Raw genomic sequence first — 12657 nt, 5'->3', positions numbered from 1 at the left:
TAGGATAAAAAACATTAAAAAAAACAAAGAAGGGAAAGAGCATATCATTCACAAATATTGATGGTATTGACTCACTCAGAACCAGAACAGCAACCATGGCCGTTTTCTTTCCGGCAGCATTTTCCGCCGTGAGAGAGTAGTTGCCGGAGTCGGGGCGGACGCACTTGGGGATGAAGATTTTGCTACCGGCGGACGTGACAGCGACAGTGATATGAGCTGGCATTTGGCCATCGTTTTTCTTCCAGGTAACGGTGGGCGTGGGCACACCCTTGATCATCGCACTCAAGGTGATGTCTGTGCCCAGCATGGCCAGATGGTCACGCACCATGTTAGCATCCAGCAGCAACTCTGGTGCCTCTGCAGAGGGAGGCAAGACAGAGTGTTCAGCCTATTGGCTCTCAGGATATGTGGTATGGAAAACAGAGAGACATGTCGAACACAGACATATAAAAAGAAGACAAAAAAAGAAAGAGAATCATACCCAGTCTGTCATGAACCTTGACAGTCTGTTTGACATAGGCTGGGTCAGATTTGCCGGCGGCGTTGACAGTGTAGATCCGGAAGGCGTACTCTTGGCCATCACTCAGCCCTGTGACTACATAGTGCAGGTCAGGGCACTGCTCTGGATGTTCATTAGCCTGAATCCACTCAATGGAACCTGGCTTCTGGTACTCGACCAGGTAGCCTAATATCCGTCCTTTTCCATCATGGCGGGGCTTCTGCCATTTGAGACTCACAGATTCTTTTGTCTTGTCGTAGGCCTCGGGGGTCACTGGAGGACTAGGGCGCACTGCAGAGAATGGACAACACGTATGATTCTAGCTTACGTCATTGCGGTATAATGAGGTAGGTCTGTTTGCGGCTTTAGTCACACGAACCGATGGGATCTTTGGCAAGAATGGGCTTTGAGGGTTCACTCGGGTCTCCGGTTCCTAGCTCATTTTCAGCCATCACACGGAATTCATATTCACAGCCCTCCACCAGGTCCTGGACTCGATACTGAGTAGCAGGGTACAAGGGTTCTCTTGTTGCTCTTGACCACCTCTTGGCAGTGGGCTCCTTCTTCTCCAGTATATAGTTGGTGATGGGCTTTCCTCCATCACGGGGCCGGTTCCAGAGCACCAGTGCGTTGGTAGCGTACACCTCCCTGACGGTCGGAATCTCAGGGGCCTCTGGAACTCCTGCAGAAAAGCCACAGCAAAATGTGGTAAAACATTGGTCATTTCAAAGTTGATATCGCTCGGTGGCCTCAAAGGCTACCGTTTAACTACCGCCCAGCCGCTAGGCGCTCCCCTTCGGGCGGGTCCCACCTCCAAACCAGGCTCCAGAGTGGGTCCAAAATACTCACTGAAGACAAAATACTCACTGAATAGGTCTTTTGCTCTCATCTCCTCAGAGTCCAGTGGGTCGCTGATACCATACATGTTCTCAGCACAGATTCTCATGATGTACTCTCTTCCCTCTGTCAGTTTGGGGATCTGAAATGATCAAACAAACGTTTTCCTAGCATCCACATTCTGAAAACATATTTCTGAAATGATTTCCTAGCATCCGCATTCTGAAACCACACATTTGATGGCTAATGCACATGCGCCAACCTTGCATGTGGTCTTGGTGTTTGCTGAAGTGACAGTGGTCCACATTTCTCTGTTTGCGTCCCTTTTCTCAATGATGTAGTTGGAAATCTCTACGCCGCCGCTGTCCAGAGGAGGTTTCCAAGAGATTACCATGTAGTCACGGTGCACCTCCTCAAAGACAACTGGACCCACGGGAGGCGATGGACGGTCTGCGTAGACGACAGAAACTTGAGTGTTCTTTCACGACAATTACCGTAATGTAACAGAAATGAGATAACGGAACGGTACAGAACAGTATATTGGCCCAGCCACTACGCCTTTGCAAGTTGTAAATATGAAGGAAGGTCAGGATGAGTTTCAAGCTCATACCGACAACTGTGACGTTGCAGACTCCCTTTCTGGACCCGGTGCTGTTCTCCACCGCCACCACGTATCGACCGCTGTGGTGGCGCTGTGCCTTCATCACACCCAGCGACATTGTGGTCAGCGTATTCTTGAACATGACGTGCTTGTCGGCCTTCAGCTCTTCGTCGTCTCGGTACCACACGATGGATGGAGAAGGCTTGCCGGTGTAGCGACCCTGCAGCAGGAAGCTCTCGCCGACACGGACGATGAGTTTGTCGCGGAAGTCCAACTCGATAGTCGGTGGCTCTGGAGCAGGTCACGCAAAAGTAGTCGGTGAGTTCTGAGAACTCCGGCACACCAGAACTGGTTTGAGATAGGTTGCTTACCGAGTTCATTCCTGCAGGTGACTGGTCTGGAGCAAAATGAGGGTTTACCCTGCCCGACTTCATTGACAGCGCTAACTCGGAACTCATAGGTGTCGCCCTCCTTCAGTCCGTCAAAAGTGTACTTCCTTTCCATCAGCTTTTCCTTGGTCAATCGAGTGAACTTTTCTTTCCCAATCAAACGAGCCTCCAAGACATACATGACGATCTCGGAGCCACCGTCAAACTTAGGCGCTCTCCATGTGACACCGATCAAATCTTTGGTGACCTTGGTCACCTCGAGCTCCTCGGGTCGGTCAGGCACACCTGAACGTGCGGAGACAAGACAGAAATGTTCATTCGTGTTCTTAGGGATCTTAAGAGGGCTTTGACTTTGAATGAAATCTACATTACATTGGATTTGATTGGAAACGTGATGATGCATTTCCTGAGCAGAAAGCAAAATGTTTGCATGGAAACTTAAGAGGGTTTGACTTTGAATGACAGCTACATTTTCATTGGGTTTGATTGAAAACTTGATGCATTTGCCGAGCACAAAGCAAAATGTTTGCATGCAAACTTCAGAGGGCTTTGACTTTGAATGACATCGACATTACAATGGATTTGATTGAAAACATGATGATGCAAAAGGTTTGCATGGGAACTTGGTATTCACTCACTCAATGGTTCCTTGACGATGAGCTCGGCCGCCGTCTCCATGAAGGGTCCGATGCCAATGGCGTTCTCTGCGGCAACTCTGAAGAAATACGCTTGGCCCGAGGTGAGGCCGGAAGCCACGGCATTCTGTCTGCTGGCGGTGAACGAGAGCGACGTCCAGGCTTTTCTCTCGGCTTCACGCTTCTCAATCACGTAATTACTGATGGGAGAACCGCCGTCGTTCTCTGGGAAGTACCAGTTGATCTTGCAGGAATCATTGCTCAAGTTCTCTGCAATCATAGGGATGCCTACGGGCCCAGGAACGTCTGGTGGAAGATGCAAAAGGTTTGCGGGAATTGCAATAAACCCAAAGTTTGCGGTCAGTTTCCGAGGACCAGAACATCTTATATGCATTGTGCAGAATGACTCACCCAGCACTTCCACTGTGACGTTCTTCGTCTTCTCCCCTGCGGCATTCTTCGCAGTCAGCGTGTAGATGCCGAGATGCCTTCTGGTGCACCCTTTGATGACCAAAGATGAGCTGATGGCTGTTGTTTCCACCTTGGCCTCAGGGGGTAGAGCCATTCCATCCCTGCTCCAGGTGACTTCTGGTGATGGCTGACCAGACACGTAACAGATGATCCGGATCACCCCACCGGCGTGGACCACCAACCGCTCCTTGACCGAGGCATCCAAATCAACCTCAGGAGCAACTGAAGACAAAAGTTTCATTAAGCTGATAGATGAAGATTGTCGGAAATCAGTGGGTTTTTTTGCTATTCACGGCACACTTACCGTTTCTGTCGCTGAGCTCCAGCACCTCAAGAACTTCACCTGGTTCACTAACACCAGCGAGGTTGAAGGCCGTGACTCTGAACCTGAACTGACCGCCACTCTTCAGACCAGCAATCACAAAGCGGGTGCCACGGATTTCTGTGTCTTTGGCCTGGAACACAAAACAAACGTGCCCACCATTTGTCGCGGGTAGAGCGAGAGGAAATCAAACATCATCATGATCATATGTTTTGAAAATCTCATCTCTCGGCGCGTTCTTCCAGCAGATTGAGAGAGCTGCTAAAATCAGTCTAAACTGGTCGATTTCTATTTTGTCGGACCAAGCTTTTTGTCACCTTGATCCAAGCCTCGGTGCCTTCCTCCTTGTACTCCACCCAGTAGCCGAGAATTTTGGAGCCTCCGTCTTTCAGCGGGGGGATCCACTCCAGATCCACGGTTGACCTTGTCCAATCTGAAACCTTTGGTGTTGGAGGAGAGGGCGGGGCTGGAGAAAGGGAGAGCATTGTTCATTTAAAGACAGAGCTACTGCTATGTTTATCGGATGACCCAGAGTGTGGTGAACGCTTACAGATGGGGTCTCTGGCAAAGTTGGGATCAGTCGGAACGCTGGGGAGTCCAGGTCCCGCAGCATTGATAGCTGTAACTCTGAAGATGTACTCGGAACCCTCAATGAGTCCGTTCACTGTACATGATTCACCCAAGCCCATGGGTCTGATAGGGTCACGGGTGACACGTGCCCAGCGTTTCCCGGTGGTCTCCTTGCGCTCCAACCAGTAACCGGTGATTGGCGTGCCGCCGTCATCTTCGGGCTCCTCCCAAGCCACGGTCATGGAGTCCAGGGTGATGCCGGACACTGTTGGCTTTTCGCATTGGCCGGGCACAGCTGCAGAACGGAAGGACCATTTTTCATTTGGATGCAGGAGTGTGGATGTGTAGCCCACGTGAGCTCAGGTGGACTTACTATAGAGGTTTCTGGCTACTTCTGGATCACTGTCTAGCGGTTCGCCGACACCATACTTGTTCTGGGCCATAATGCGGAAAACATACTCGTGGCCCTCCATCAGGTTCTCCACTGTCCAGATGCGTTCTTTGGGCTCGCTGGTGACAGGGACCCAGGTATTTCTGTTGGCCACCCGCCTCCAGATGACATAATTGGTGACTTTGGAGCCCCCGTCATCACTTGGTGGCAGCCAGGAGAGAGTGATTCTCTCAGCCCCAACCTCCTCAAACTTAATGGGAGCAGAGGGAGGACCGGGACGACCTGGTGGAACAACAACATTTAATAATGCGGCGTACGACGACGAGGTTGCAAAACCGGGATACGAAAGGTGTTCAGGGTTGACCAGGTGTAATCAAAGTGTCATCAAAAATGTCATCTCAAATCGTGTTTGAGAAACCACGTGGACACTGATGATACATACCGAGCACGTTGAGCCTCATCTCTTTAGAGGCTTTGCCGAGGCTGTTGGAGGCCACGAGTGTGTAAAGGCCGGTGTCAGGACGTTTGCCCTGCTGTATCAACAGTGTGCAGCTGTCGTCGGACACTATCTTGTTGATGTGCTCATCGTAGCAGACCTCTGCCTTGCTGTCGGACTTGTGAGGTGGGGCCTTGTACCAAGTGAGCGTGGGGAACGGGCAGCCGCGTATCCTGGCCACAATCCTGATGTCACTGCCTTGCTCGGCCTCCATGAACTCCCTTAGTTCAATGGATGGAGCGCCTGGAGGTTCAGTGTGATGTCACAGAATGTTCACCGCAGAATTTGTGTATTTGTAAACTTCGTGGTTGACTGGACATGAAAATGAACTGTTCCTTATCAACTGTACTTACAGGTCTGGTCCCGCATGAGAATGGGCCCGGCAGTAGAAGATGGTCGGCTCGGTCCAGCCTGGTTATAAGCGATCACTCTGAACTCGTACTCATCGCCCTCTGTCAGGTCCTCCACCTTAAAGCTCGTGATATCAATGTCCCTCCTGTTACACCTGCAGTCAGTCGTGAAATTTGAAACTACTGCATCGCCAACAAACAGCTTGTCTTGTCTTCCAAGACGGTTTACCTCCTCCAGGACTCTTTCTGAGTCCCACTGGCATCCCAGCAGAGTAGGTCGACACTATAGTGAGTTACAGGTGATCCACCATCGTTTTTGGGAGGCTTCCATGTGAGGCTCACTGTTCCCTTCCTCACACTTTCAATTTTAAGCCTGGTTGGGGGATCTGGGGGATCTGAAAGCACAGGAAACGCACAGAGGAAACTCAGTCACAAGTCCCCAGAATAAAGCGGAGGCTCAAACAGAGCACGGACGTACGGATAGGATCTCTGGCTGTGGTTCCCTCGGTGGTTGCGACGTAGGGCCCAAAACCGAATCGATTCTCGGCACGGATGCGGAACAGGTATTCCTGACCTTCAATCAGGTCTGGAACCACGAGTGACTGCGCAGCACAGGATGGATTCACCTGAGTTGATGAGATCAGGGTAGAGAAATTTGAGTCACTCAGTTTGTGTTGTATCCAGGTGTTTTCTGGACACTTGTCATAGTTTGTTCAGGACCTTGTTATATTCTGCATGGGGGTCCAACAAAAGAGCCAATTCATTATCGTGCCTTTTAGTTAATAATACATGTCAAAGCACTATCAGCAAGGATGCGCTTTACCTTTGTCCAGGCTTTTCCCACCACAGTCTTCTTCTCAATGAAGTAGCTCTTCACCCTCTCTCCTCCATCGTTCTCTGGAGGTTTCCAGGTGAGTCGGCACGTACCTCTGGTCACGTCGCTCACCTTCAGGTCTCGAGGAGGTCCTGGAAGATCTACGGTCCAGTTGAAAAATGACATTTTGTGATCTTTTCTGCTTTTAGTCGTGAAAAGTGAGTTAGAGTTGAGCAATTTCTATTACAGACCAAGGATGTTGACTCGCACTTTGACGACTTTGTGTCCGGCTGGGCTCTCTGCATTGATGATGTAGCGGCCAGCGTGGTTCATTTTGCACTCAGGAATGATGACCACGGAGGTTGTGTCGGTGGAGTGAATCTACAGTGAGGAATGTCCAAATTCAGTCTAGAAATACCTCTCGCTGTTGACGTGGTACTCATGGAGGAAATCATACAGCCTAAACCGTCATCGATGTCATTTTACCTCTGAGCCGACGGGGAGTGTGTGGAGTTCATTTTTCGTCTCGGTCTCGGCCGTTCCGTCGAAGGTCCAGGTTACCTTAGGCGTTGGACGCCCGCTGATGCTGGCAGGGATCCTGATTGTGGTTCCAGCCCTGCAGTTCAGCAGGTCGTGGGCACTCACGTCCAGTGACACGGTCGGCTCAACTAGAGGACAGACGCGGTGAAGGATTGAAACAAGCTACTACAATTGGGCAAACAAGCCACAGCGTTCTTACCAAGGATATCCTGAACAAGGACGTCTGCAGTCCTGGCAGGCTCCGAACTGCCTGCAGCGTTCACAGCGTAGATCCTGAACTTACACTTCTTGCCCTCCTTCAGGTCGGGAACAGTTATCACAGTGGATGGGTGGAGTTTTTCATCAGGATTCACTCTTTTCCAATCAGGGGAGCCTTCCTCGTGAACCTCAATAATGTAACCCTTGACGGGGCTGCCACCATCCCTGTCTGGGGGACTCCAGGTGAGTGTGACACTGTTCTTGGTCTTGTCTTTGACCTCAGGGAATCCGGGTGCAGTAGGAGGGTCTGAGGGCCGGAAAAGGTCAAGATTTCATTGTGTGGCACAAACTCAACTTCAGTGTTGTGGGGAAAAAGCCAAAAGTGGCAGCACTTAATAATAATAAAATGAGGGAGCGTTCCAAATTCAGTTAGTCAAAATATTAAACAAGAGGGGCTCAAAAAGTCAAGACTCACTGCATGGGTCCACGGCGAAGCGGCACTCTGTGGACTCGCTGGGCGGCCCAATCCCTGCGGCATTGCTTGCTGCCACCCTGAATTGGTATTCGGTTCCTTCGATGAGCTTGAGGACAGTGTACTGCAGGGCCTTCACGGCCGGTTTGGTGACTGGGCAGCGATTAACGCGCCCCCAGTACACAGCTCCACGTTCCCTCTTCTCCAGCCAGTAGCCTTGTATGGTGGAGCCACCGTTGTCGAGCGGAGGATCCCAGGCTAGAGTCATTGTGTTGGATGTGGCGGCAATGATCCTGGGGTTTTGCGGCGGTCCCGGGAGTCCAAACGGATCCTTCAGTTCTACCTTCTCGGAGTCACAGCCGTCACTGACGCCGTATTTGTTTTCCGCCCTGATTCTGAATTGGTAGTGGCCATTCGTAATCAGTTTGTAGACCTGAGTGGGCAAATGGCAGACCACGAGAGTTCGTCCACGTGACGTGAATGCACCTGGCCAACGTGTGGACGTGTCGGCACTCACCCCGTAGCGACGATCGATTAGGTTTGAGGTCACGGCTTCAAAGTCTGATTTCTTCTTGCTGGCATCTCTGCGTTCGATGATATAGTTGGTGATCTCACTGCCTCCGTTGTCTTCGGGGGCATCCCAGGTCAGGTAGCAGGAGTCCGCCTTGATGTCCGAGACCACAATGTTCCTCGGGGGAAGAGGGCGGTCTGCAAACAAGAGGACCTCAGGTCAGACAAGTGACGCTCTGCATCGACAGTCCCCGCCTGCCTCTGAACGTGTCCGTACCGAGGATCTCCACACGGATGACGTGCTGAGCTTTGCCGTGGCTGTTTTCGGCTAAAAGTTTGTAATTGCCTTTGTCTTGCCTGATGGTTTCCGGCATGGAAATGGTTGTCCTCAACGTTGTGCGATTTACCTGGTAATTGAAGAATTGGCAAACAACATCCAGTGTCAGTGAGGGACACGAAAAATACTACAGTCATTGAAGAAGGTGTACACAAAGAAGCACAGAATGAACTCCATTTCAAAAGAGTGCCTGCTCACCTCCTCAGTTTCCATCGTCATCCCTTTTTCACACTTGTCCATCACCTCGTCGTTTTTCATCCATTTGATTGTCGGAAGGGGAAGTCCCTTAACCTCAGCTGGAATGTCGACGGCCGAGCCTTTCTTCACAACGATTGCGTTACTCTTGAAGTACTTCAGAATTGTAATAAGTGGTGCAACTGTAAAATCAAAAGGTGACACATTTTGTTGGAGGTGTCCAAACAATCGATAGCTGCTTTGGTGACGTACTTTCATCATCCTGAATCTTGGCCGCGATGGGCTTGGACGGCGGGCCGTGGCCGACCTCATTCACAGCTTTGACCCGGAATTCATACTCCTGGTTCTCTGACAAGTTCTCGATGACACCGGTGCACTTGGTAAAGATCTTGCGGTTGGCCGGCTCGAACTCGTTGTCGTCCGATCTCATCTTCTCCACGTAGTAGCCAATGATGGGGCTACCACCGTCGCTGCGTGGTGGCTGCCAGGCCAGCGTGATGGTGTTCTTGCTTCTGTCTGTGGAGTGTAGCTTCTCAGGAGCAGACGGTGTACCTGTAGGGAAACGTCAGAGAACGACTTTCAATCGGAACTGCTCCAAGTCATTCAGTGTGCTTCAACGTGAACATTTGGCAGCACCTTTGGGATCCTCGGCTAGAATGGGCCCAAGGTCCGCAGGAATGCCATCTCCATACTTATTCCGGGCAACGACCCTAAAGTCGTATTCCTCGCCCGCCAGCAGTCCCTGCACGTCGTATTTGCAGGACGCCACCTCAACGGGCTGGCGGAAAAGCTTCATCTTAGCATCCTTTCTCAGGACCTCGTAGCCAATGATGTCGCTTCCGCCGTTGTCCACTGGATCGGACCAGGTGAGAGTGATATTTTTCTTGGTCACCGTCACAGTCTTCAAGTCGACAACAGGCCCTGGGACATCTGCACGAAATCATAAAAACAAAAAAAGACAGGGATGTAAAGTATGGAATAGTCGAAGGAAAGAGAAATAGAAAATAATCATTTTGGAGAAATCTCTCGTCAAATGAATGACACTGACCCATGACGTCGACTTTGGTTTCGGCAGCATTAGTCCCACTGCTGTTGGTGCCCGAAATCTGGTACTTGCCATGATCTGCCCTTACTGTCTTCTTGATGACCAGACAGCTATTCTTGCCTTCTGTCTCCACAATCATTCTCTCTTTGTCAATTTCAGCATCATCTTTGGCCCACTTGACCTCAGGCTGCGGGCGGCCAGTCACCACTGCGGGAAGCTTCAGTGACTCGCCGGCCTTTATCATGATGCCGTTCTTCACGGAGATGTCGAAGTCAACAGCGGGAGGTTCTGAAGACCGCAGAGAAGGACAACACGTATTTTTAAGATGACAACCAGAGATTTGGCCTAAGCTCTGCCTTGCTCTTGTACCTTGTGGCTCCTTGACAGTGACGGGTTCTGTGACTCCGGGGGCTCCAGGACCCGCATCGTTGACGGCGACCACTCTAATGTAGTAATCGGTCCCTTCGGTCAGACCTGTGACAGTGTAGGTCAGCTCCTTGCACCTGAACTCTGTGCTGCGAGTCCAGTTCTTCTCCCCAGCCACCACCTGATGACACAGGAAGAGCGATTTAGCCTGGAATGGCACGCGTCAGGTATCACCCAGAATAGTTTGCTGTTATTGTTTAGCAGCTTCATGAAATCAAGGCAACACCAGAACCTTCTCAACGTGATAGCCCAAGATGTCCCCTCCTCCATTGTACAAAGGCGGCTTCCAGGCCACAATGACAGAGTCTTTCCCGGTGTCTACGATCCATGGTGTTGGAGGACCTGGAGGCACTGAAGTGGCCAATACGGGTAAGCGGTTACCATGCAGGTCTTTGAGATTATAATGCTGCACATCCACTAAACGTCTTGAATATTATTTGAACGCTAATGAGGTCTCGTTTCAATTTTGTTCTGCCGGCATCAAACAAAATTATGATCTCGTATCACTCCTCATGAAACATGGAAAACAACAGTTTCTCGTACGTTAATAACGCTTGGATTTTACAAACAGGAAGTGAACAATCTACTTAGTTGGGAATGGCTGCTACTTCCACAGTTGGATGACTTACGGATGGCGTCCATAGCAACGATGCGGTCCGTGGGCTCACTAAAAGGTCCAGGTCCGGCCAGGTTCTCGGCACACACCCTGAAGATGTAGGTTAGGCCCTCCATCAGGCCGCTAGCTTTCACTTCCAGAGAGTTGAGGAGCGTGCGGTTAACACGAGTCCAGTGTTTGCTGTTCACTTCTTTTCTCTCGATCCAGTAGCCCAAAATGGGACTACCATTGTCCTTTGGCTCGTGCCAGGTAATGTGGGCGGAGCTTGCCGTCACCTCGTGAACTCTTGGGGTGTTGGGTGCATCAGGAGGATCTGATGGGAAAATCAGTGGTTCCAAAGTTAGATCAGAAGAGCATCAGATAGCCGCAGCTCACCCCCAACGCTGCAGCTGGGTCTGTGTTGTTTTGTTAGTTAGTTAGTTAGTTAGTTAGTTAGTTAGTTAGTTAGTTAGTTAGTTAGTTAGTTAGTTAGTTAGTTAGTTAGTTAGTTAGTTAGTTAGTTAGTTAGTTAGTTAGTTAGTTAGTTAGTTAGTTAGTTAGTTTGTTTGTTTGTTTGTTTGTTTGTTTGTTTGTTTGTTTGTTTGTTTGTTTGTTTGTTTGTTTGTTTGCAATATTGCCAATGTTTGATGTGATATAGTAGTCTGTCGTAGTATTGTTATTTTATGTCATATGTTCTGTAAAGCGCTTTGTTACGGCTGTAAATCCCTGGCGTGACAACCTCTCAAAAAGAGCCATATCAATTCCAATCTTAATATCATTGAATTGAACTGAATCAAATTGTTCCATTTTACAATTGAAGCGTTCTGAATCAGTTTGCAGCCCATATATGGTACCCAGGAAATTGCCTATTGGAGTGATGCTCATCCCTAATTGTAACTCTCAAAAGATTTGAGATTCAGCTTTCTTGTGTTTCGTCAACTGTTAGGTCAAATCAACCACACCCTAACCCTAACCTTTTGCTATTAGAGAAGACAAAGAATGAGAAATATCTGTCAAAAACCCTCGATTATCATTTCAACGTCATATTGACAGCGCTTACCAAACAGGTTCTTGGCAACCTGCGGTTCAGACACCAAAGGTGGTCCGCATCCAAATTTGTTCTCGGCGCTAACTTTGAAGATGTACTCCTTCCCTTCAATTAGTTTGGTGACGGGGAAGCTGGTAGTCTTCGAGGTTGAGGTGATAGTGATCCAGCCAATGTCATCGCTCTTGTTATCCTTTTTCTCCAGGATATAATTCAGGATCTCACTGCCACCGTCATCCTCAGGAGGCTGCCAGTTGCACACAACGGAGGTGTTCCTGATATCATCGAAGGTGAAGTTGATAGGTGGACCGGGTTTGTCTGCAGCATAAAACGTCATCAGAGCCAAACATTCAAAAATGACTTGTTTTGTGTGGTAAATACCATTTCAAAACCTTTTTTCTTTTTTGTTTTCTTTTGGGGGGGGGGACATGGTTACAAGTCTAAGGTCAAACTTACCGAGGACATTAACGATGCATGAGGCCGTGGCAACGCCGTGAGTATTCTCAACCTGGATGGTGAAGTTGCCATGGTCTGCTCTGATGGCCTCTCGGATCATCAAAGCGGAGTGACCCTTCTTTGTCTGGTCCAAACCAAGGCGCTCTCGCAGCGGCGTCACAAACTCTTCCTTGGCTTCAAAAACCTGGGAGAAAGTAGAACACCCACCTTGAATACAGGACAGACCTCACTTCAAACATAGACACGCTGGCTGCTGTCAGGGAACCCACCTTGGCTTTGGTCTTCTTCTTAACTTGTGGGACAACCTTCTTGGCAGGCTCTTTGGTGACATCCTCACTGTTCCTCATCCAGGTGACCTTGGGGTAAGGCGAGCCCGAGATGTTTGCGTCTATGCGAATCTCTTCGCCTTTCTTCACGCACAAACCGCACTGCACACGGGCATGCAGGGTGACAGTGGGTTTTT

General features: G+C 49.8%; 1 protein-coding gene across 3 annotated transcripts in view; it reads right to left on the bottom strand.

Annotated features, from left to right (window-relative positions):
• LOC125973801 (titin) overlaps positions 1-12657 on the bottom strand; it is a 116826-nt gene that overhangs the window by 56641 nt on the left and 47528 nt on the right. For all 3 annotated transcript variants that reach the window (XM_049728297.1, XM_049728299.2, XM_049728298.1), the window contains 34 exons: positions 12464-12657; positions 12195-12378; positions 11754-12056; positions 10728-11027; positions 10331-10449; positions 10042-10219; positions 9676-9960; positions 9264-9557; positions 8880-9179; positions 8631-8809; positions 8373-8502; positions 8103-8293; positions 7589-8018; positions 7115-7420; positions 6862-7043; positions 6627-6756; positions 6385-6536; positions 6040-6187; positions 5791-5956; positions 5565-5716; positions 5158-5454; positions 4698-4997; positions 4305-4619; positions 4072-4220; positions 3737-3887; positions 3373-3654; positions 2965-3267; positions 2309-2611; positions 1947-2228; positions 1599-1786; positions 1367-1478; positions 879-1181; positions 482-790; positions 76-357 (listed from right to left, as the gene is read on the bottom strand). In XM_049728297.1, coding sequence (XP_049584254.1) covers positions 76-357; positions 482-790; positions 879-1181; positions 1367-1478; positions 1599-1786; positions 1947-2228; positions 2309-2611; positions 2965-3267; positions 3373-3654; positions 3737-3887; positions 4072-4220; positions 4305-4619; positions 4698-4997; positions 5158-5454; positions 5565-5716; positions 5791-5956; positions 6040-6187; positions 6385-6536; positions 6627-6756; positions 6862-7043; positions 7115-7420; positions 7589-8018; positions 8103-8293; positions 8373-8502; positions 8631-8809; positions 8880-9179; positions 9264-9557; positions 9676-9960; positions 10042-10219; positions 10331-10449; positions 10728-11027; positions 11754-12056; positions 12195-12378; positions 12464-12657 — 7899 coding nt within the window. The remainder of the gene's footprint in view (positions 1-75; positions 358-481; positions 791-878; positions 1182-1366; positions 1479-1598; positions 1787-1946; positions 2229-2308; positions 2612-2964; positions 3268-3372; positions 3655-3736; positions 3888-4071; positions 4221-4304; positions 4620-4697; positions 4998-5157; positions 5455-5564; positions 5717-5790; positions 5957-6039; positions 6188-6384; positions 6537-6626; positions 6757-6861; positions 7044-7114; positions 7421-7588; positions 8019-8102; positions 8294-8372; positions 8503-8630; positions 8810-8879; positions 9180-9263; positions 9558-9675; positions 9961-10041; positions 10220-10330; positions 10450-10727; positions 11028-11753; positions 12057-12194; positions 12379-12463) is intronic.

This window comes from Syngnathus scovelli, chromosome 8, assembly GCF_024217435.2.
Source record: "Syngnathus scovelli strain Florida chromosome 8, RoL_Ssco_1.2, whole genome shotgun sequence".
NCBI classification, from domain to species: Eukaryota; Metazoa; Chordata; class Actinopteri; order Syngnathiformes; family Syngnathidae; genus Syngnathus; species Syngnathus scovelli.
The sequence above is the reverse complement of the archived record's forward strand: the minus strand, read 5'-3'. Positions and strand labels throughout refer to the sequence as shown.